Here is a 25328-nt window from a genome sequence, read left to right as displayed (position 1 = left end):
TGGTTGGGGTTTTTGTTTTTTTTTTTTTTTTTTGTTTCACTTCACAAGTATGTGAGGGGGGGAGGGGGGTTCAGACTGAGTACAAGTACTTCAGTTTAAGTAACAAACACAGCAAACTGTGTCTTTATTTTTTAAATATCTCTAAAGTACATACAGTACATTTATTTTTGCTCTTGGTTACTTGTGAAGTGGAAGAGGAAATGATGTCACCAAGCATAAAAGTGGTGTTGGTCCAAAGTATCGGTGTGTTTTTAAGAGTATTTGAGGCTGGTATTGGTACTTGAAAACCACCAACTGAGAAGGTTCTAATTCTAATGAATTTGGATAGTTATTAGCACGATGGATCAGTGGTTGCACTGTTGCCTCACAGCAAGAAGGTCATGGGTTTATTTCCCGGTTGGACCTGGGGTCTTTCTGTGCGGAGTTTGCATGTTCTTCTCGTGCTTGCGTGGGTTTTCTCCGGGTACTCCGGTTTCCTCCCTCAGTACAGAAACATACATTAGACTGCCTTCTTGCCCAGGCTTCCCTTGCAAGAGAGATCTGTGATCTCAATGGGATTTGCCTGGTTAAATAAATAAAATAATAGTTTAGAATTTGTTGTAATTATAGTAAAACTAACAAATTAACAGATAATTAGCTCCAATCTCTTTAAAACCAATATGAAGTCTGAGTCAGTCGGAGCTGGACATTGTGAAAAATACCAGAGCTACAAAGTATGTTCTTAAAAATAAAAAAGGATCTTGTAGATTTTTATTGAAACGTTATTTTTTTAATTGCAAAATGTCTCATTCTCTACTGCATAAAAAGTATTGTGTGCACAGAACCTTGATGAATTAAAACCACGTCCACTGAGAGGTTAGAAAGTGGCAGAAAAGACATTTCCTTCCTCAGCTCAGCCTGTTCTAGAAAGGACATCCAGGCCTTGCCTGGAGCCACATGAGCCTAAAGGAGGGAGTTTTTGGATTCAGTCTGTCGCCGCCTGAGGGATGGAAGTTTCAGCTGACACTTTCATGCATACTTAACATGTTATTTTAGGTGGCGTTTTAATTTTATTTTTTTAGAGTACTCACATAAAGATAGGCTTTGTTTATGGGGAGATGATTTGGAGAATTTTAAAGGTTTGTGACGGGGACAGAAGGCTGCTGTCTGATTGTATTTTATTTTTCATAGGATTACATATTTAATTGTGTATAGTGCAGCAGGACTCGGGCTCTGTATTTACTGCTGACACCTGCAAAGATTGTGCTTTTGTTGAAAATTGACTTGTTTTTCTGCATTTTCATGCCAACTTTAAGCAATAAAGGACTGGTGGGTTGTATAATGAGGCAGTAACTAAATATATATTTAAATATATATATATATATATATATATATATATATATATATATATATAGATATTTAAATTTAAATTATACATTTTATAATTTTCTTATACGTCTTTTTTTTTTTTTGTCCATCATACAAATCTTGACAAAAAAAATAAATCATGGCACTACAATAAGTTTTGAATGTATTTTTATTATTATTATTATTATTATTACAAATTAAACTTTGGGATATTCAACTGGCGGCCCGCTGGCCATTTCTGGCCTGCTGGTGACTTCAATCTGGCACACTTTGTAAAATAAAATATATATACATAGGTTCTGGGTTTGGGTTTTTGGTTCCGTTTCTTTGCATTTATGACTCAGTGCAATAAAATAAACAATTTAAAAAGGTAACCGATAATTAACTTTAATTTATTTAGATAATGATTTCAATCACTGGACGTCCGGCCCCCGAGCTGTTGGCTTTCAGAAACTGTGCCCACCCGAGCAGTTTTGTTGAATAGCCCTGTTCTAGAAGGATCAGGTCACGTCTAGTACATTTGAATAAAAGTGACACGTTCTTTTCACTCTGACCTGAACACGTGTGGTCTGACCACAGATGCTCCTGATGACAGATCTCTCTAAAGATCGGTGTCAGGTGGACGGGACCTCAACGCTGCGCTCAGTGGAATTACTTTAGATTGTTCTGATGGTCTGCTTAAACATTAATACCCCTCACTTTGGAAAGCAAATACAGTCGGGCAAATTGCTGAAATATTTAAAGTGTGGTCTGTTAAAGCTTTTAGCCTGCAGCACACTCCCATCAGAAACTGTATGCAGTAAGGGGGCGTAATTGCATCTCCTTGCTCATGCCAGTCAACACAGTTTGTTGTCTCCTTCTGCCTGCTTGCTGCTGCTGCTGCTAATGCTGCTGCTGATGCTGCTGCTGCTGATGACGTGGTAGTTTTGGTTGACATTTCCACCGATGCCCTTTGACAAGCAATGAACACTGAGGAAGAAATAATGCAAGCAATTTGTTTCAAGAACTGAAATTCCATTTTTATTTTTTTTTTATTGATTACAGCTAATGTGTGATATTCTGGTATTTTCTTTCGCTCGCCTTTTGGTTCAATTAGACACGACCCGCTCCTCATCCCAAGCAGCGAGCAGATTGAGAGCATGGACGAGAACGTAAAGAAATATGACTCAACAGGGATGTTTCACTGGTGCCCGTCCAAAGACATCGAGAAGGTCATTCTGGTAGGTCCTGCCTCTTCGCTCGAACACTTCATTTGTCCTTGGCACTCCACTCTCCAGTGACAGATGTGTCTTGTCACAAAGCACCAAAGGTTGACAGGGCACTTAAACACACCGTAATGAGGTGTTTGGCATGTCGTTTGCTCTGCAGTACATTGAACACTTTTTGAACTAATGCATATATTTTTCTATTCATTCATTTAAAAGAAACAAAACAAATGCATAAAAAAGTTTTAAAAAAATGAATGAAGAGTGAAGAAAGAAGAAAACATTTCTTATATCTGCCCTTTATTTAAAAAATAAATAAATAACTACACAGACAACATCTCCAAAATGAAAACTAAAACATTAGGCATTCTTCACATGGCACTATACTTCCCCAACAATTTTAACTCAGTCATCTTTTTAAATATATAAATTGTTTTAGAAATTGTTATGGTGATATTAAGACAATTCCATAATCCTATTCCCTGAATTACAACGCAGCTCCTTCAGACCAGTTCAAAATGGAGGTTTTACAAACATTTCCATTCCCTTAAGGTTACAATGACTCTTTTAAAATCAAATTTAATTTAATATTTGGGGGTAATATTTTTATGAGCTTTATACATGACTTGCAAAATACTATATTCAACCAAATCATAAAATTTTAATTTCAAGTGATGAAATAATATATTTGCTGGGTGATCATAGCACTTTATACTAATAATTCTTATAGCTCTTTTGTAAAATAAAAATAGGGGTTGTAATTGTTTTGCATGCTTTTCCTGAAACTTCAATACATTATGGAACAATTATTACATTATACAATATATACAAAGCTTTGTCATTCAAAAACTATTTAACGTTATACAGTAATGCAATTGATTTGGCTATTTTTATTAAGTAATTTACATGAGGTTTCCATGTCAGCTTCTCATCATTAACGACGCCCCAAAATTTTATTTCATTAACGATGAATTTCAATTCTGTCAATTTTAAATGGGACTTGAATCGTTTTCTTTCTATTACTAAATATCATGTGGTTTTGTTTTTTCCAAATTTAATTATAACTTATTAAATTGGAACCAAGTTTGTATTTTTACGAATTCTGCCTGAATCATTTCTAACGTTCGTTCAATATCTTCACCCAAACAAAAAAAAAAGTGGTATCATCTGCAAATAAAACACACTTCAAAAGCCCTGACACCAGATCATTCACATACAAAATAAACACCTTTGGTCCCAACACAGAGCCCTGAGGAACTCCGCATCCATTAACACAAAATTCAGATCTTACATTGTTTACCTGTACAAACTGTCTCCTATTATTCAAATAACTGGACACCCACTGTAGTGCTAACCCTCTGCCATATTTATTCAGTTTTTCGAGGAGAATGGTGTGGTCAGTAGTGTCGAAGGCCTTTTTTAAATCAACAAAAACACTAACACAATACTGTTTTTGATCAACAGCAGTTGTTATCTCTTCTATTAGTTCCATGAGAACCATTGATGTTGAATTATTTGCTCTAAACCCATATTAACTATTACTTAAAATATTGTTATAGTTTTACCTTCATGTACTGTTGCCATCATGAACTGCATGTGTTCTACATGCATGGAACAAAGAAAGCATTTGGTAGAAAGCCCGTTTCTGCAAAACTCCTGCCACGAATACCATTTTTGTCATACTATTCTTTACCTTTCAGACCCGAAGTGAAGCAGCCATGACTGTTCTGAGCGGACATGTGGTCGTGTGCATATTTGGAGATGTAAAATCGGCACTGATCGGTCTCCGTAACTTTGTAATGCCTCTGAGAGCGAGCAACTTCCACTACCACGAGCTGAAACACATCGTGTTTGTCGGTTCCCTCGAGTATCTGAAGAGAGAGTGGGAAACTCTACACAATTTCCCAAAAGTATCCATCCTACCTGTGAGTAAAACATTTCACCTACTAATTTGCATACTTTGCTAAATTATCCATTGTAGCCAACTTTTGCCAAAGTTTCTAGCGTTTACAAAACTCTATTGAGAAATCTTAAATGTCTTGTGTGACATACAGTAGGTGAGATGAACTCTTCCTTCCTCTTCTTCACAAAGGGTACGCCGCTGAGCAGAGCAGATCTGAGGGCTGTCAACATAAACCTCTGCGACATGTGTGTCATCCTGTCAGCCAATCAGAACAATATTGACGATGCATCGCTGCAGGACAAAGAGTGCATCTTGGCATCGCTCAACATCAAATCCATGCAGTTTGACGACAGCATTGGGGTCTTGCAGGCCAATTCTCAAGGTAAGAGCACCATATCATCGTTCATTGCACCGCCTTGGAGGGACAAGGCCTTGGTACAGAAAATATTTCTCACTGCGCGCTGCACGGCTGACCTGTTGTTGCTGCAGATGACGGTAAACCCTTTTGACTATTCCTCAGGTTACTGTAACAACTGGTTACTTTCCAAACCTCATTGGTGGGAATACACAGAACTCTGGCACAAAACCTTGCCTGACATTTACAGGTTTTCTTGTTTTAGTAACTGGACTTACCTCGATTCCCCCCAAAAAAATTGGGATGTCATGTAAAATGTCAAACAGAATAGAATAATTTATCTCGTAAATAAATGCTTTATTCGCAGTGCAATATAGTAAACATGCCAAATATTTAAACTAAGAAGCGATACCATTTCTTTTGAAGAAAAACAAATATTGAATTTGATGGCTGCAACACATCTCAAAAAAAGACGGGACAGGGGCGTGTTTGCCACCGTGAAGCACCGTCTCTTTGAACAACAGTAAGTAAAAGTTTAAGAACTGAATAGATCAGTTATGGAAAGTTATGGTGGGGAATGCTGTCCATTTTGTTTGTAGGTTTCTAGCTGTTTAACAGTGCTCGATCATCTATGCCAAATTATTTAATGGTAAACCTGGATTCTTCTACTACAATACTTTCTGCCGTATAAGTCGCTTCTATTATGCGTCAGTAATTTGTTTACTCGAACTTATATCAAAGGTGTGTCTCAGTTGAACTTTTCCTTAATAAATGCACTTTATTGGTCAAATCAGCTGCATTTCACCTGGGCGGCGCGGTGAAATGAAGCCGATTTGACGTTTGCTCTAGGAGTTCCAGAGCGAGATGAAGGTGGCTGTGTATGGCAAGCCAAGTGTCTCACTAATAGCCACGTTTACATATTAATGAGACACTTGGCTTGCCATATTACTCGAGGGCCCTCTAGCGGCTGAAAATGGTAGTGTTCATGCTAATGTATGCAAAAAGTACAGTATATACTGGTAGTCATGCTGTGTTAATGAATAAATGAATACAGTATGCAGTTTATTTCTGCATCGTCTTATAAAAGCACATTGCTTGGTTGGGAGTATGTATTGTTCCAGCCACACTCTTGTAATCTTGAGGCTGTAGGTTTGAGCCAGTTTGCGTCAAGTCAAATTTATTTATAAAGCACATTTGAAACAGCAGCTGTTACCAAAGTGAGGCAGTCAATAAAAAGAACAAGATGTAATTAAAAGCATCAAAAATAAATCACAAAAACAATGAAATATTAAATCAAATCACACTGTGTTAAACATTAGTGAACACAGGTGTGTTTTAAAGAGAGATTTAAAAGCAGGAAGTGAAGTGGCCTGTCTAATGTTGAGGGGCAGGTTGTTCCAGAGTTTAGGGACAATGCCTGAAAAAGCCAGATCTCCTCTGAGCTTCAGTCTGGTTTTTGGTACAACCAAAAGCAGCTGATCAGATGATCTCACTGCCCAAGAACATAAGGTTGAAGTAGGTCAGAGAAGTATGAGGGTGCAAGGCCATGAATGCACTTAAAATATCAACAGGAGATTTTTAAAATAAATTCCGACATGCACAGGGAGCCAGTGAAGGGAGGACAAAACTGGTGAAATGTGCTCAAACATATGAGTTCCTGTTAGTAGCAGAGCTGCAGCATTTTGGACATGAGGAAGTGCGTGTGGTGTAAAACAATAGTCCAATCTTTCGTGGGAAGTTTGCATGCTGTGGAGACTTCTGAAGGAGCAGCTGAAACAAAAACTGTTCAGCATCAATTCTGCAATTTCTCCAATCTCCTGAAACAGAATATTCCACCTGCCTAATTTTCCTTCCATTATTTTTGGACAGTTTTTTACAGACTGCTGAACTTCTGCCCATCTTTAATTGTGACACAATCCGTCTCAAAAATGCCCTTTTTATTTCGTTCTTCATTCTGACCTGCTCCAATGAACCTACCGTATTTTTCAGATTATAAGGCGCACCGGATTATAAGTCGCATTAAGCAAAACTAAAACATTCTGACAGATTTTCGAGCGGCGTGTACCACATCGAGGTCAGTAAGCACAACCAGAATTAATACATATGGCTCTCTGTTGATTTTTGAGAAAATTAAAGGATTTAAAGTGTGCCTTATAGTCTGAAAAATATGGAAATTTGTTGCAAAATGCTCCACATACATTTATAGCCTTTTGCTGCTCCTTTCTTCTTTTTTTTTTTTTTTGATTTTTCTGCCGTAAAATTCAAAATTACAGTTCACTGCAAAATAAAACATGGGTTAATGAGATTCATGTAAACCATAATTAAAAATTTAATGCAATGATTTACAAATGTCCCAACTTTTAGAATTGTGGTTGTACTTTGTACAAAATATCAATTTAGCTTATTAATATTGTATGTTGGAGCTTTCTAAATGACAGCTGACGCATCGGATGGTGCTCATCGTGGCCCGTTAGCATTAAAAAAATGCTTTTAGAAACCTTTTGGCCCAAATAAAGCTGAAAAAATACTGCCAATTTCATTATTCTTCTAATACATGTATGACCTCACATTTGCCTTAGTCAGCAGTAAGTGATGGATGTCAAAACATGGCACATGTATAATACATACATCACTGATTTAATGTGCTTACTTGTCAGTCTGAGGAAAGCAAGAAATGTCACGTCAATTTGAATTCAATCTTGCATCATTTATTTTCTCTTTCGTGGCTGCGCGGGGTACACGTCTTTTTCTCTTCTGCATGCGTGTAAAAGGTTTCCATCTCCATGCACACACGGTCGAAGAGAAACAAAATGAGCCGTGTGTCACATCCATTATATATGAACTAATATTGGTCTTTTATAAGACGACAACATTGAACTAAGCAAGTCTACCAGTAGCTGGGAAAAGATGAAATAGCCCCAGTGCATTATTTCTTCTGATATGCCTGATTGGATCCTCTCAAGTGTTGAATATTGCATTAACATGCTATTTGTGTCTCCATCAAGGTTTCACACCACCGGGGATGGATAGGTCTTCTCCTGAGAACAGCCCAGTCCATGGATTAGTAAGGCAGACCTCCGTCACAACTGGAGCAAACATTCCCATCATAACAGAACTAGGTATGGCTGCTGCTGTACATTTGTATGAAACGATTTGTGTTTTTGTAATGAGAACATTCAATGTCTGTAGTGGTAGAAGCTAACCGAACTAAAAGTGGAGCTTTTCTGTGTGTTTTGCCTTTTTGTTGACATGTTCCAGTAACCGTTTCTCCTCAACACTTGTCTAGCACCGTTAGCAAAGCAAGGCAAAAAAGTGCCTGCGATTTCATTCAGTCAGGATAAAAGCAGTGGGACCAGCATACAAATGATAACCGAGCTGGGTAAGAACTGCCTGTGTCCCGTGCTGCAGTGTTGTAACTGCCGCTGCCTCCATATCAGCTTTCTTTTGATTTTTCTCGTTGCACAAGAGGCTCGGTTCATTCCCATGGCATCACTTTGAGCACATTTTCTACCCTTGGTTCTGGTTGAAATTGCTTGTCTTGTTTTGGCTCCCTTTTATTTCAAAGCAAAAATGTTCCCTTTTATTTTTCCAAGAATTACAAGGCCTTTGAACCCTCAGAAGTCCTTGTGGCTGTTTTTGTAGCATCTTCTGTCGGATCACATTCTCTGGCCCGTGCCATCCTTTCATCTCGGCTCTGTCGATATGAGTGGCATTTATTTCTGTCCTCACAGAAGGAGCAGTTCTCCAACTACATTTTACATCATTGCCCTCTTCCAGCTACTGCATGTGTTTTTGTGCTCAAAGACATCTTTAAAGAAGGTTTCTGAGGCAATGAGTTACTGTCATTTGACCCGACATGCAAGTACAAGTAATTGGAAGTTCTGTCTTGGATTTACAAGGCAAACAAAGGCATATTGGTTATACTGATTCTGACCTTAGGAGGGCTGTGGAAGTTTGACAATATGCATGGTGTCATGCGTGTGCATGCATAGTCTGGATATGGAATGTGCAAAGGCAAGTTTGTTGAATGCAAATACCAAACACGGCATCACTTAAATGAGAATTTGTTCAAATTTGTAGCAAATACATTTAGTGCATATTCCCAGTACAGTCCATATCTGCAGCTTTTTGCTTGTTGTGCACAACCACTGTATTTTGTCTCCTTTTCAAGAACTTTGCTTGATCCATGCTTTTTTTTTATTAACCAAACTCGTTCCATAAGAACAGGTTTTTGTAAGCAAACAAGCAGAACGTGAATAATTCATGAAATGTATATGTTTTTCCCAACAGTTAATGACTCCAACGTTCAGTTCCTGGACCAAGACGACGACGACGACCCAGATACGGAGTTATACCTCACTCAGCCGTTTGCCTGTGGAACGGCATTCGCAGTCAGTGTGCTGGACTCTTTAATGAGCGCTGTAAGTCAGAAATGCTTTAGCTAACAACAAAACAAATCAGTAGAACAATAAAGGCAGAAATATGTTACGTTTTGATTTCAAAACATGGGAGTACCTACCACAACTGAAATAAGTACTGTATTTTCTGCCCTACAGGTCACACTTTTTTGCATCATTTACATGCCCTGCAACTTATCCGCTGAAGCGACATATTTATGGACATCTTCCCATATTTATAAACCAATTTTTGGCTGAGATATGACTGTTTTCATTCATTCTGACTGGAAACTTTTATTGAGCAGTACCACTTTCAGCCACTTGATGGCAGCAGAGTAGTAGTAGTAGTAGTAGTAGCAGTATGGCATCATGTTACATCATGTAATAGGTAAACTTGGCTATAATGACAAATTCAGAAAAGTTCAAGACAAAAACAACTGGACTTTATTTATTAAACTTTTATTTTTTCTTTAACTTTTTTGACATTACCATGTCCTGGATGACTGAGAATCTTCTTCGATCTTCAATGACACAATCGGCCTGCCATATTCTCTCCACCTTCATTCTGCTCGTTGCTTGGAACCGTCAAAACAGCTGCATGCGAAATGCAGCTAATTTGACCATTAAAGTGCATTTATTAAGCAAATGTTAGACTGAGACACATCTATGCTATAATTTCGAGTAATTAAACAATTGTTTCAGTGTTTTTCTTGTTCAATTTCGGAGAAACGAGCCATGTTCCTCCTCTTTTTTTCTCCTCCTTGCGCGTTCACGGAGCACCGAGGCAGTGAAACTATTTTTGAAATTCAGCTGATTTGACCGTCAAAGTGCATTTATTAAGCAAAAGTTAGACTGAAACACACATTTACTATAATTTCGAGCAAATAAATAATTGTTTTTAAGTGTTAATCTTGTTAAATTCTTGTTAGTCTTCCCGCGCACGCTCCCACAGCCGCCATTTGGCAGCTCATCGATTTTTGGCACAACACTGGCCCACATTTCCGGGTTGTCAGCGGTGGCCCGTAACAAACGCGACGAGTCAGCGATGATGCATGCGACGTATATGGCGAAGCGATATATTTATGGATTTTTCCACTTTATTAGACGAATATGGACTGATGCGACTTATAGGGTGGAGCGACATGTACTGTGGAAAATACGGTACTTAAAATTGTAAATGATGACGCTGGAACTTGTAGCGGTCATTATGGCTTCATTTGTCTACTTTTCAGTTTGAGTGAGGTTAGAACAAAGCTGCCTTCAAGTGTAGACAAAGGTAATGCTACCTAGTGGACAGCCCTCATCCATCATCTTAGTCAATAGTGCTGTCAGGAGCCAAGGGAGATGTCACTTTGAAGCACAAGCATGGGGAGAAGGGGGACTGCAGTCCAAAGGGTAGACATTTCCCCTTGTTAAACTCAAACCAGTAACTGGAAGGAATTGCGACTACAGCAAACAGTATATTAATGAGGGGTACTTTTCAAGTAGTAGATTGGAAAAATATCCTAGTAAAAATACTGATGATTTAATGGTTGAGAAAGCTCATTTTCAACTTGGGTGACATTTGCTAAAGGATTTATCCCCTTTAACTCTATTTTTTCAGACATACTTCAATGATAACATCCTCACCTTGATCCGGACGTTGGTAACAGGCGGGGCAACGCCAGAGCTTGAGGGGCTACTGGCCGAGGAAAATGCATTACGTGGTGGCTACAGCACGCCACAGACTCTGGCGAACAGGGACAGGTGTCGTGTGGCACAGCTGGCCTTGTATGACGGGCCCTTTGCTGACCTCGGGGTAAGTGAGCAGTCTTGTCAGCCAGCTGCTGAGGCCACCTTTGTCGTCTCATATAATGGAAGCTGCCTTCAGTGAAAGAATTCAGACTTTTAAGTCTTGCTGTGTTTTATGAAGCGGAGACATAAAACAGATGTGTGTGACCATCGTATGTGTGTGACCATCGTAGCTGTGTGACGTTCAGTTGCGTTATTTCAAAACGATGCATCTTTACAACATGGTCATTGTGAAAAATACATCACAGATATGTAAACAAAATGTAGCTCCTAGTGAATTATATTTTACGTTTGATGAAAATCTAAATCTATGCAGAAGAATGCACTTGTCTGCAGTTATACGTAGCTGGAGAATTGGCTAAAATTGTTGTGACAGCTGCTAAAATCAGATTTGCGTCTCTGTGCCAGATTGCATGCACCGTAATTTCCAAGAGATCAGTGTGGATTTGTATACTCGCACATTAACAGTTTATTTCCAGTGGTTTCTTTAGCCCTATTTGCATGGGATTAGTTTTACCTAGGGACCACATGTAATAAATAAATTACTCCCCAATGTCTGCTTTTTATGTGGCGCATTTGCACGGGATAACCAAAGCCTGAGATTTATGGACATCTTCCGGCTATGATAACATGCTACATATTGCATAACATCTGCTTGTGTATTCGCTTGCTCCTTCAGCCTTTTCTTTTTTTTTTTGGCGACTGTTACAGGTTGATAGGCTTTTGCTGCTCCGGGACACAAAAGGTTATTTATGCACTCAATGCAGCCTCCACTGCCAAAAGCAAATACAAATGCACCCAGGAAACAAAAACTGCCTAATTATATATTGGATCCCACCCATTTCTGTCCTAATCACAAAGATGCCTATTCGCATTGGATTAGTATTATCATAGGACCTCGGAGTTAAGCAAAATATAGTAGGGAATTTTTACTTAAATTACTGACATGGCTGATTTGCATGAGATTAACAACACAGACAATCTCTGTAATTATTACAAATAGCATGTGATCCCTAGGTAAAACTAATCCCGCGCATATAGGGCTTTATGCAACAGCATATGTTAATAACTTTATATTCTTCAGATTACCTAAAGAGAAACCACCCAGCACGTGTCCTGTCTCTAGCAAACTGCTCATAATTTTAGAATTAGTGGCATTCATGAATTTACACTTAGATGCATATAAAACATCTGAACAAACTCTCAATTTGCACATTGTCTAATAGTCTTGACGCAGAATTTTGAAAATAAATAAATTTTGAGTTTGCAGGCTGGACTTTACGACGGAGCTTTAGGGCCTCGCTAAGAAAAAAAATTAAAAGCTATAAAATTATGAGAATAAAGTTGCACGAGATTTTTTTTTTCCCACAAGTCAGATCCATGACGCGACCTGTCAATCAATCCAGTAGGCGTGTCAGTGTCAGCAAATGACCAATCCGAAGCTAAATGCTCCTTACCTGCAGAGAGCTGGAACGTACCACCTTACTGTAAGCAGGTTCAAAGTCCTGATATTGATTATAATCTGATGATGATGTGCTAACAGATTACAGTTTCTCTCACTGAGCGCCATTTTCAAACGGAAACAAAAACGAAAGTCGTGACGTAATGACGTCACGTATATGCATCCCAGAAGCAACGTACAAAAACACAACATCAGGTGGCAGTATTGGAACACGTTTTTGCATAAGAGCGTCAATAACAATAAAGTTTAACAAACATTCTTCATTTTATTTTTATCGTGTCGGAGTTCAGATAATATTACAGTTCATTTAGTTTTGGATTGGTCAGTTTCGGATTTGCTGACACGCCTACGGAACTGATTGACAGGTCGCTTCATGGATCCGACTCGTGAGAAAAAAAGTCTTGTATGACTTTATTCTTGTAATTTTATAGCTTTAAATTATTTTTCTTAGCGTGGTCTTAAAGTTCCGTCATAGGGCTTGGCTTCTGAAGGGGCAGCAGGCCACAAGAGGAGGAGGAGGACTAAAAATGTAGCAATTCCCAAACAGTTGTAACTTTTTAAAGGCATGGTTTTCTTCTGGTCTTTTGCAGGATGGTGGTTGTTATGGTGACCTGTTCTGTAAAGCCCTGAAAACATACAACATGTTGTGTTTCGGCATCTATCGATTGCGAGATGCACATCTAAACACACAAAGCCAGTGCACCAAACGGTGAGTAAGGGTCCTGACTCTTAAGATGCTCAAAGCTGATATTTACACACTTCACATTTGGTCCGTTTGTCTTCCAGGTATGTCATAACCAATCCACCGTATGCATTTGAGCTGGTGCCCTCTGACCTGATATTCTGCCTGATGCAGTTTGACCATAACGCCGGCCAGTCTTGGACCAGCCTTTCACACTCATCTCATTCTTCACATTCTTCGAGCAAAAAAAGCTCCTCCGTCCACTCTATCACAACTGCAAACCGAACCAATCGTACCAAAAGCAGGGACTCGCGAGACAAACAAAAGTATGTGCCCCTCTAAAGCTCTCAGCCTGTTTGTGTCAGTAAACTGTGCCTGCCAGCAGTCTTGTCCTGTGTCGTTTTTCAGGGTTCAGACAGATTATACCACATCTGGCCGTTGATGTATGTATGTTCGTCTGGATGTGCATGTTTTTGTCACTTGTCATCTTTGAAAATAATGACTTATTTAAAGTTTTACTCTGTTGAACAGGAGTGGCCCCTTACCGAGGGCAGTGTAAGAGAATATCAAGGCTTTTGCATTTTTTGAGACCTCCATGCACTGAGCTTTTCATTTTCCTCAAGTCAGTATTAACAATTAGGTGCTTTATTTTTCTTTTAACAGTGGAAATGCATCCAAAACTCTACAATGTATTTAAGCGCACATGTAGAGCAGAACAATTCAACTAAAACACTGCCTGGTAATGCAGACTTACTTTTATAAAGTACATTTAAATGGTTATTTAACTTCTGTGCTCGTTTTATTTGTATTATTAGCCACTATCGTTTCATCTTCTAACAGTGGCCTTACCTGCACATACAGAGCCACCTCCTGCAAAACATTTTGGTGATAATGTCCTAATTATGCAATTAAAAGGTCTACTCAAGTATCTTTTTAGCTTTACTGCAGTTGTGTGTTAAAACGTGTCTTCTTACAGAATCTGTCCATCTCTTCAACGTCTGCTTTGTTAAAACTTATCTATTTTCTATTTTGTCTATTTTACTTTTTAAGGTGTACTTGAATTGTACAGTACTTATGAATGTCTTAAAAATCTTCTGTGAAATACTGCACAGCCCCATTACCTTTTTATTTACAATGAAATGGTTTACTTTTGATTGTTACTTGCCACCATGAAGTAGTAGTTGTCATTTTTCAAAGGCTGTTACAATAAAGTCACAACTAAATTTTTTTTGTTTTTACATCTTTTTTCCCCTCCACTTTGTTAAGTTTAGTGACTAAGTAACGGTTTCGTTATTAGGATTATTCCAAGTCAAAGTGTTTGGTTTTAAAGTACCTGGCATTTTCAGCTCCCACGTCAGTATGGTCTATTATGGCTTTATGTCATCCAAGAGCAATTTCTTAATAACATTATAATTATTTATAATTTCATAATATTGTTTGAAATTTGACAATTAGTAATTATTGTCAAATTTAAGAAGAAATGTTGAATTTGTTTTGAATGTAGTACCTTTTTTCGACCACCGGATGGCAGTATAAGACTGTTTGAACCGAAGGATGGATAGTGAGGGAGCAAGAAGCCTGTCTCTCTAAAAAAAATTGGAGGGTGGCCCCTTGACATGACATGGGCTGTCTGTCTTCGGTTCTCAAAATGGCGGATGCTCGGTGTGATTTGAGCTCTAGCATAGCATTTTTCACACAAAGCTTTTAATAAAAATTTAAAAAATCAGTAAACAAATTCTCAGTTTCTTTTTGCAGAGAAAAACAACTTTTTACACGAAGGCACGGGTTTCAACTGTGAATTTTGGAACTCGACAAGACGGAGGGGTTTTTTTCCCCTGTGGTTGGCCTGTTAGCTTAGCTTGTAGCTTAGCTTCTCAGCGTAGCTGCTTTTAACAATCCAAAAACGCCATTTTGGACGGTTAAAACAGATTTTAAAGAGAAAGGGAGGGGTCAGTGAAGAGCACCGGAGTTGAGCTTTTTGTCATCCAGTGTCTTCAGTAGAAAGAGACACAAGAAAAAACGATAAAGCCAATAAATGAAAACGAGGTCAATAATTTTCATTTATCATGTGATTATTCATTGCGACAGGCCTAATCAGTCTTCTCCTCCCACAACGTCTCCATGGCGACTGAGCCATTGCATTTTTTTTTTTAAATAAGCACTTTCTGCATATAGAACTTTTTCTGAAGCTGTAATTACTCGTTAGCGCAAGGCGCACAAGAAACTAGTGCCAACAAACCTTTATCGATGGAGCAAGTATGGGGAAGGAAAAAAAAACATGATCAGGACATGTGTAACATATCAGGTCAAAGACTCTGCTAGAAATGGTCATGTTGTCATCAGTTCTGTTCATGACTTTTATAGACAGAATTTCCCAGTGCAGCCAGGGGGCGGAGAACGTCCGGTCCCATGTCTTCAGGATTCTGCTATTTGCAGATGATGTGGTCCTGTTGGCGTCATTGTGCTGCTCAGCTCTCAGTGGAGTGGTATGTAACAGAGTAAAGTGGATGGGATGAGGATCAGCACCTCCAAATCTGACACCATGGTCCTCAGTTGGAAAAGAGTGGATTGCCCTCTTCGGGTTGGGGGGTGAGGTGCTACCTCAAGTGGAGAAGTTCAAGTACCTCAGGTTTTGTTCACGAGTGAGGAAAGAATGGAGTGAGAGATCAGACGGATCGGTGCTGAGCTGCAAGGCGAAGCTCTCTGTTTACCGGTCGGTCTACATTCCTTCTTTCATCTGTGGTCACAAACTTTGGGTAGTGACCAAAAGAACCAGATCATGGATACAAGCGGTTGAAATGAATTTTCTCTTTAGGGTAGCTGGACTCCTCCTTAGGAGAGACCAAGGAGAGCCACTGCTCCTTCACATCGAGAGGAGCCGGTTGAAGTGGGTCGGGCATCTGGTAAGGATGCTCCCTGGACATCTCCCTAGTGAAGGTTTCTGAGCATTTCTGAGGGAAGGAGACCCTGGAGAGACTACGTCTCGGTTGGACTGGGAAAGTCTCAGAGTCCTCACAGAGGAGGTGGATGTAGAAAGTGATGTCTGGGCCTATCCCGTTCAAGCTGCTGCCCCTGTAACACAACTCTGGAACAAGCAGAAAATGATGGATGGCTCTGAAGATTATTTTACACTGCCTAGTACACAATGAACAATAAAGTTGACTTTGATGAAAGCTATAGTTTAACAAATAGGTTAAAAATTAATTCATCAGAAAATTTTAACATTTGTTTCTTGCATGGCACATTGTATAAAGGACCAGTCAACATCTATATAAAGCCAAGAGAAAAAAAGTTGGCCCACTGTTTAATAGTGTGCCAAACTGATTATTTATATTTGCTGAATGCCTGAATAAGTATGTTTTGTATCATTTTTTCATTATTGGGTCATTCAGCAAATAGAAATAATTTTGTGAAAGCCAACTGACCAAATAAGGAGCAGTTTAGTCCGATTTAATGCCAGATATTAGATTTAAAAATATGGTTGACATTTTTTTTTATATACAGTATATATAAACATTTGGTTTAAACTGTTCAATAACAGGCCAATTTATTAGGAACATTTACTTGTTAACACAAGTGGAAGCAACTGCATGCATCTAGATGTGAACACTTGCTGAAATTCAAACCGAGCATCAGAATGGAGAAAACGAAATTTAAGAGACGTTGAACGTGGAGTGGTTGTTGGGATGGTGGGAGCATTTCAGGCTGTGGGTTTACTGGGATTAAACTACAGTTTGTGATCTTCCTGTCAGCCAAACACAGGAAGCCGAGGCGCACGCAGGCTCACCAAAATGGAAAAAATAAGAGGTTGGAAATATATTGCCAGGTCTCTACAGTCACTAGATCTTGATCCAATTGAGCACCTTTGTGATGCGGTGCAATAGGAGAGTAGAATCATAAATGTGCATCCAACAGGTATGCATCAAATGCAGGAAGCCGTGATGTCAATAAGGAGCAAAATGTGAGTAATTTTCCAACACATTGCTTCTATGCCACAAAGTATTACGACAGTTCTGAAGGAAAAGTGGGTCCATCTGGTAGTACAAAAATACAATTGCTGGCTTTCTGACTTGAAACTTGAACACGGCTAAGTTCTTACAGGTAACTGGAATGCAGCATAGATTCTCATATTTTGGACTAAGCATAGCAGCTAAATATTTTGTTAAATAAAAATGGAGGAACTGCATTCTTGCTATTGATTGAAAGCGAAGCGGACCAACAACAAACCATGTTCTCCAGCTAAAAGGGCATCCAGCAAAGACATTGATACAAGCAAATTCAACATTAGCTTTTCACAAGACGGACAAACCAATCAGCTCTGTAGGTTCAGAGTTTGGTCTCAGTTCAGCTTCTGTTTTCACTCATCTGAGCTGGTCTTTGCTCTGGTAGGACACTTAGTTGTTCTGAATGTCATTTAGTGCGCATGACGTTGTTTGCCTATGGCCAGTTGTTTATGAGGCACTCAAGTTCAATAAAAAACCAGCACAGCAGTTTGAATCAGACGAGCGTTTCTACAAACAGCCTCTAATCGTTCTGATTTCAAACCCAAATGGACTATCCCTTCTGGAAACTGGCTGTTATACAGCATTTATGTGCGTAAAATGCAGCTGTCAAGTGAAAGAACTCTCTAATGTGTGGAGAACTTCACATAAATCTACCGCAGGAGGTGCGTTAGTGTCAGCCGAGGTACTTGGCACCTATTAATCCAGGGTAGCTCTCAGAACAAATGCTATTCTGACTGTTTTGCAAAACAGCACCATGACCAAATGAAATGTCCAGTTATTATACATGAGGGTGGAACCTGTCCCAAACGCTATAGTGCCGGTACTAAACTGGAAATGCACAGTATTACCCAACAAAGTTAAGTCAGATCATCGGGACAGTTTTTTTGTTGTTGTTGTTGAGACAGTTCATCCTTCATCCAAAGGACTTCATCAGTCCGAGGAGCCACAACAAACTCAGTCCCAGAAACGTCACCTTCACGTAGTGGGCTAACCAGTTTGCTGGTGACAAGATGGTTGGATTTTTTTTACCTGGATTATTGAGCATGAACTTTGATGTTTTGAACCACTTTGGCTATGGCTGCCTCAGAGGAGTCCACGAGGGAGAGGGCGGGCCCCAGAAACCATATTATCACCAGCAAACTGGTTGGCCCACTACATGAGTGTGCTGTTTGTGGGACTGAGTTTGTTGTGGCTCCTCGGACTGATGAAGTCCTTTGGATGAAGGATGAAACGTCTCAACAAAAAAAAAAAAAGAAACTGTCCAGGTGACCTGACTTTGTTGGATTTTTTTACCTGGAGTATTTAGCATGAACTTTGACATACAGTATTACTCTAAAGATCATTAAAGTTGGTGTGTACAGTTAAGTGACACATTTTCCACATACACTGCCTGGCCAAAAAAAAAAAGTCACCATCAAAAAAAAGAAAGGTCACACACTAATATTTCGTTGGACCACCTTTAGCTTTGATTACAGCATGCATTCGCTGTGGCGTTGTTTCGATAAGCTTCTGCAATGTCACAAGATCTGTTTCCATCCAGTGTTGCATTAATTTTTTACCAAGATCTTGCATTGATGATGGCAGATTCGGATCACTGCGCAAAGCCTTTTCCAACAAATCCCAAAGATTCTCAATGGGGTAAGAAGAGAGGCAGGTGAAGTGATGCACCCATCATGCCTAATGCCTACTGTACAAGCCTATGGGGGCAGTGCTATGATCTGGGGTTGCTGCAGTTGGTCAGGTCTTGGTTCAGCAACAGTATGTTTCAAAGAATGAGGTCAGCTGACTACCTGAATATACTGAATGACCAGGTTATTCCATCAATGGATTTTTTTCTTCCCTGATGACTCGGGCATATTCCAAGTTGACAATGTCAGTCTTCATCGGGCTCGTATTGTGAAAGAGTGGTTCTGGAAGCATGAGACATGATTTTCTACACATGGATTGGCCACCACAGAGTCCAGACCTTAACCCTGATGCATCCATCACTCTGGAACAGAGTCAATCTGGACTCATCAGATCACATGACCTTCTTCCATTGCTCCAGAGTCCAATCTTTATGCTCCCTAGCAAATTGAAGCCTTTTTTTTCTCCAGTTAGCTTCACTGATTACTGGTTTTCTTAAGGCTACACAGCTGTTCAGTCCCAATCCCTTGAGTTCCCTTTGCATTGTGCGTGTGGAAATGCTCTTACTTTCATTACTAAACATAGCCCAGAGTGCTACTGTTGTTTTTCTTCTATCTGATTTCACCAAACGTTTAAGTGATCGTCGATCACGATCATTCAGGATTTTTTTCCGGCCACATTTCTTCCTCGAAGACGATGGGTCCCCACTATCCTTCCAGTTTTTAATAATGCGTTGGACAGTTCTTAACCCAATTCTAGTAGTTTCTGTAATCTCTTTAGATGTTTTCTCTGCTTGATACCAATGATTTGACCCTTCTCAAACAGGCCGACATCTTTTCCACGACCACACGATGTGTCTTTCAACATGGTTGTTTAAGAAATGAGAAGCAACTCATTGCACCAGTTGGGGTTAAATAACTTGTTGCCAGCTGAAAGATAATCACCCATGAAGTAATTATCCAATTGGAGGCTCGTACCTATTGGCTTAGTTAAATCCAGGTGGAGACTTTTTTTTTTTTTGTGTGGGGGGGGGGGGGAGCAATGTATATTCAAAGTAAATTTTAATGTTTTAAACTAAACACCACTCTACACCAGTGGCTGGCCCAATCACATAAGTATTTGTTTAAAAAATCTACGTTGAGTTATTGCAAAGAACATTCCAAGTGAAGTTCAGATTTTGACTGCCGTCTGTTGACCAGTGCTCTTCTAGTCTTTGTGACTGGTTCATCTTCACTACAAATACCTCGTTGTTGTTTTTTTTATATTCAGAAATGGCAGAGGTATGCAGACTACAAGCATGTTCTTTTCCTCTTTGTTCACTACAAGTAAAACTCATGTCCCAGCTGCTGAAAGACCACCAGCTTGTTATGGTTAACAATCTGCTTAATGCTCATTTGCCTAAATGTCACAGTTTAAAAAGTAACATTTACTAAACTGATGCTTAGTTTATATGTGGCACGTTTGATATGTTAGCTGCATGTTTCTCTGGGATTTAGAGTCCATTCTGAACAGGGATCAGGAATCATCCCTTCAGCTGCTTTAAGACTGGCATGAAAGCATGGCAGCTGCTTAATAATACTTTAATTTCTGTTGATTTTTACACCAACTTACTGTTTAACCTACTCTCCATTTTAAATAAGATGACATTATGCATTTATTTCTCCTCTTCCGCATCAGTTTTTTTAATTAATGGTCACATTTTCCATTTAGCTTACATGTAGTGTACTACTTTCTTTTTCTAAAGTGCAACAAGGATCAATAGAGTTGGGCAAGGTATGGAATTAAGTAATTATGCATGATGTTAAATAATGCACTGAGCACGGTCATGCACTTGCTGACATGTTGCCTTCTGAATGGAAGCCCAGCAAGTTTGACTGCATGGGTCTAACCTGTGCAGCACATCTCACTGTAGGTTTGACTGCAGAATGTTGTTTGCAACTGGATGTTTTGATGCTATTTCACTTTAATCCATATCATTTGAAGTTTGATATTTATCTGCTGACATATGTAAAGGCATCGCACCACTACAGCCTTTATTCTAAGTAAAGAATGCATGACTATTGATAGGCCTGTCACGATAACAAATTTTCCTGGGCGATTAATTGTCTCAGAAAATATTGCGATAAATGATAATATTGTTTTAAATTTGACAATAATTAGTAATTGTCAAATTTAAGAAGAACTGTTGGTTTAATTTTGTGTGTAGTACTTTTTTTGACCACTGGATGGCAGTATAAGACTGTTTGAACCGAAGGATGAGGGAGCCAGGAGCGTGTCACTTTAAGAAAATGGGGGGGAGGCCTTGTCATTCCCCGATCTGTTACGGAAGCATGATCCGTAGTGTTGCTCATTTGCGCATGCGCTAAAAGGAATACTTCCGGGTCGCACAGATTGCCATTGAATATGCTAGATTAAGGAAAATGTACTAGTATAATTCCGTTTAAGAATAAGAACTGTCTTAATTTACTTAGAAAAGTATGTGCTCTATCTCTGGTGATTTGCATGTTGCTAATTTACTCCACTCGTATTTCTGTCAAAATCATTGACAAATTTACGTCATGGTTAAAATGATATGCAGCTTCGCCACTGAGTGGCGCTGTTTCACCATGGAAATAATTCATTCTGTATCTTGCAGGTTTTTTTCCCTCATTTAGTCCAGGCTGGGGGTCAGGTCTAATACATCACATATCATCTTAACCAATTGTAACGGAAATACGAGTGGCATAAATTAGCTACATGAAGATCAGTGGCGATAGAGCACGTACTTTTTTCAATAAATTAAGACTGTTTTTATTCCTAAACAACGGCGATCCGTGCGACCCGGAAGTACACTAGGGATCGTGCTTCCGTAACAGATAGGGGAATGACAGTCCCCTTGACGTGACATGGGTTGTCTCTCTTTGATTCTTAAAATGGCGGACGCTCGGTGTGGTTTGAGTTCTTTAGCATAGCATTTTTCCACACAAAAATGTTAATTAAAAAATGAGTAAACAAGTTCTCACCTTCTTTTTGCAGAGGAAAAACGTTTTAGAAGAAGACACAGGTTTCAACCGTGAATTTTGGAGCTTCGACAAGACGGAGATTTATTCCCGAGGTCTGCCTGTTAGCTTAGCTTGTAGCTTAGCTTCTCAGCTTAGCTACTTTTTACGATCCAAAAACGCAATTTTGGATCGTTAAAATGTATTTTAAAGGGAAAAGAGAAAGGGAGGGTTCAGTGAAGAGCACCGGAGTTGAGCCTTTTGTCATCCAGTGTCTTCAGTAGAAAGAGAGACGCAAAGAAACAATAAAGCCGATAAATGAAAATGAGGTAGATAATTTTCATTTATCATGCGACTGAGTTATTGTTTATCGCGACAGGCCTAACTATTGACGTTCATCAGTGATATAAAGCACCAGACCAATCACTTCTTTGTTTAAAGAAAGACGCATTAAGTCAAAAGCCTCATAAAACTATAAGTCTACAAAGTACTTTAGTGTTATGGAAGGTTAAAGTAAGAAAAATGTTTAATTGGTGCTGTGCATGCCTGCTGACTGAAGCAAAACAGCATGTTTCACTTGTTGATTTATTCAACAAAACTATGGAAAAGTCTTCATTCAACACTCATCTGTTTATATTTTGTTCCCAGCGAGCCAGATTTTCTTATAATATCTTGAAGTGATCTTAAGCAACACTTCTTCAGGCGTTTTAAAGATCTTTCAAAGTGTTTTTTCTGGACTTTGGCTGCACTTAAAAAAATAATAATTTAGCTTACTTCTTGACTTTTCAGAGGAGTGTTTGAAAGCGTATAAATTCCAGGAATGAATTAATGTTTCGTTGATGCATAACAGACAACTTGGCAGATAACTTAAGTGGATCTTTAGGCACCTTGTTACTAGTTTTTCATAAACTTTGTTTATAAAAAAGATAAATACAGCTGAAATACAGTAGATGAAGCTTTATCTCTTGGATTGCTATCCCACCCCCACCCCCTAATTTCTTATTATTTTTGGCCCCCCACTTGTCCACATTTATCATTCTTTAAGCGCACACTGAACAACATATTGACCAGATACAAGGACTGGACAGATAATGTGTGAAAAATCAGCCGAAGCCTGAAAATTTTAATTAAAACCACAAGAAAGTCTGGCTCTCCGGAAGCAAAGTATTAAATAAATTAATAATGTTTGAAACTTTTGCACAGTACTTTTTTTTTTACATTTCAGCTGTGAAACTAGAATATTAATTTATGTCCACCGGTTAGAATTCTTCTTAACGCCATCAATTCAAACAGATTTCTTTAAAGTGCAGTGTCCATCCGACGATGTGTGCACAGGAATGAAATCATAACCAACCTTCGTGTAGCATTAACCATCTGATGTCTCCCCCCTCCTTCTTTGTCTCTATGATTTTGGCTGTTTCTCAGAAAAGACATGGTTTATAGATGAGCCAGAGAAAACCCACCTGAGGACCCTGCAGATCAATCCTGTGAATACTCTCGCCATCAACCAAGTTGGTCAGAAACAACCCACGAGCAGCTTGATTCAGCCCATCAGAGAAGCGGAGGACGAGTGCTGACAGCTGGACCCGGGACTCCCAGAGAGGACTGGCTGTGTAAGGCTGTCAGCCTGGAACTCGGGACATCTCATCTGCAAACATAAATCATCACACTTTAAACGAAACAAGAACTGCTTTCTCCTTTTTTTCCCACTTCAGCTGCAAATTCATATGAGGTTTTTTTATTTTATTTTTTCAAAACATGACAATCAGTCAAATGTTGCCACCAGTCAGCTATAGTTTGCACAATCAGTTTGTAAAAGTGACCAGTCTCTTCCTCTATTATTCACTTCAGAGTTATGTAACAAACTATAAGAGGACCAGAGCGTAATACCTTCATTACTAGACATTTCAAACTACCGTAATTTCCGGACTATTGAGCGCACCTGAATATAAGCCACGCCCACTGAATTTAAAAAGAAAAATAATTTTGTACATATATAGGCTGCACTTATGTAGCCACATTGTAACATGAGATATTTACGCAGATTTTTTTCCCCAAACTTTTAATTAAATGCGTACCAATAACTTACATAAGTACGTAAAGTTGTTGTTTTTTTTTCCCTTAACAGTGCCTGTAACACAGCTGGTAAAAAAAAAATAATAATAAGTACAGTAACCTAACAGGAAGTCATTGTTTGCTATCTTCATCTTCCTTCTCCCACCAAGCTCGGAGTGCCACATTAATGCATACTTATTTTGAGTGGCTGAAAATACTTTGTTGTGCCTGTGACCGGTTCCATATTTTCATTTGTCAGTTTTTTATGTTGTACCTTTATTTATACAGCTAATCTCACTGAGTCACGAGGACCCACTCCCCAAGAGGGACGTGTAACTGGGCAGCTATGTGAGCGCCCTGGTGTGACGAGTCTAAATGTTTTAGAGACATGAAGCTCGTTAGCCCATCAAAATATAAATAAATAAAGTAAAATCCATAAATTTTTCACAGTATAAGCTGTGGTGTTCAAAGCATGTAAAAAAAGTAGCGGCTTATAGACCGGAAATTACGGTATTAAAGTCGCCTTTTTAGCTGTTCATGATCCACTACACTGAAGTCACTCAGTATTGTTGAATTATTCTGTACAGTTTGTGTATTTTATGTCCAGCTGCAGCCCCCCCCCCCCCCCCCCCATCAGAATGGCATAGTTGGTGACTGACTCTCAGTAATTTCTTTGCCATTTCGAGCTAATTCACAACATTTGTGACCGTTTATAAACAGCCAGCGTCCATATTTAAATGGCATTTGGCTCCAGCCTTATCCATATACATTTGTCTTATCTTTGCCTTTTAAAGTTTATAAATAATTCTTCTTCTGTTTTTAATTTTTATTTTTGGATTTTAATCACCAAAACTCCCAGAAAATTCTCTCCAAAGATTTTGTCATTTATGATAGAGCTGTTTTGTTGACGAACTCGCACGATATAAGAGCTATCAATTCACATGAAACGCTACAGCCAGCTGCTACGTGCTGCAGTATTTTAAAGTCTGTAGGCAAGTTAAGCGTGAAAGCCACATATCGCATGAAGTGGGCATCTGTAAGTCCTCCTTTGGCTGTAAGCACTGCCTGACACAGGATTGTCTTGGAGGGCATGAGGCAACTTGAATGTACTCCATGACCAATCTGAACGCCATAATCGCTGCGTTTTGTACATACAGGACAAACGGCTCTATCATAAAACCAATTTTCCCGTGTTCAGACAGCACCTTAATGAAATATTTTCTTTGTGTATTCATAAAACTATGTATAGCTTATAAAGCAGTGTGTTTTGGTCTGGATGCACAGGAAGCAGAGTGTCATTGGTATGAATTATGTCTTATATAAATAATGGAATACAGCTATATTGGCACTGTTGTCACTTTACTTCAGGATTAGTAAGTGGGATGGAAAGACGAAAAACATTAGTCCGTGACATTCTAAATCCACAGATGATGCATCACTGCACATTGTATGTTTTTTTATTTTTTATTTATTAAAAAAGGGGGAGAAAACCTGTTATTACGTTGTTGTTTTTTTGGCACAGA

General features: G+C 39.0%; 1 protein-coding gene across 1 annotated transcript in view; it reads left to right on the top strand.

Annotated features, from left to right (window-relative positions):
• The window catches only part of LOC119424021 (calcium-activated potassium channel subunit alpha-1), a 123948-nt gene extending 100241 nt beyond the window's left edge, over positions 1-23707 (top strand). The window contains exons 21-31 of the mRNA XM_037691478.1: positions 2444-2567; positions 4253-4477; positions 4645-4837; positions 7816-7929; positions 8097-8189; positions 9101-9231; positions 10811-11005; positions 13051-13169; positions 13247-13468; positions 20517-20545; positions 23176-23707. Of these exons, the coding sequence (XP_037547406.1) occupies positions 2444-2567; positions 4253-4477; positions 4645-4837; positions 7816-7929; positions 8097-8189; positions 9101-9231; positions 10811-11005; positions 13051-13169; positions 13247-13468; positions 20517-20545; positions 23176-23327 (1597 nt within the window). The 3' untranslated portion in view covers positions 23328-23707. The remainder of the gene's footprint in view (positions 1-2443; positions 2568-4252; positions 4478-4644; positions 4838-7815; positions 7930-8096; positions 8190-9100; positions 9232-10810; positions 11006-13050; positions 13170-13246; positions 13469-20516; positions 20546-23175) is intronic.
• Positions 23708-25328: the final 1621 nt, after the last annotated feature.

The sequence above is a fragment of the Nematolebias whitei genome, chromosome 17 (assembly GCF_014905685.2).
Source record: "Nematolebias whitei isolate Nwh7 chromosome 17, NemWhi1, whole genome shotgun sequence".
Taxonomy (NCBI): Eukaryota; Metazoa; Chordata; class Actinopteri; order Cyprinodontiformes; family Rivulidae; genus Nematolebias; species Nematolebias whitei.
The sequence above is the reverse complement of the archived record's forward strand: the minus strand, read 5'-3'. Positions and strand labels throughout refer to the sequence as shown.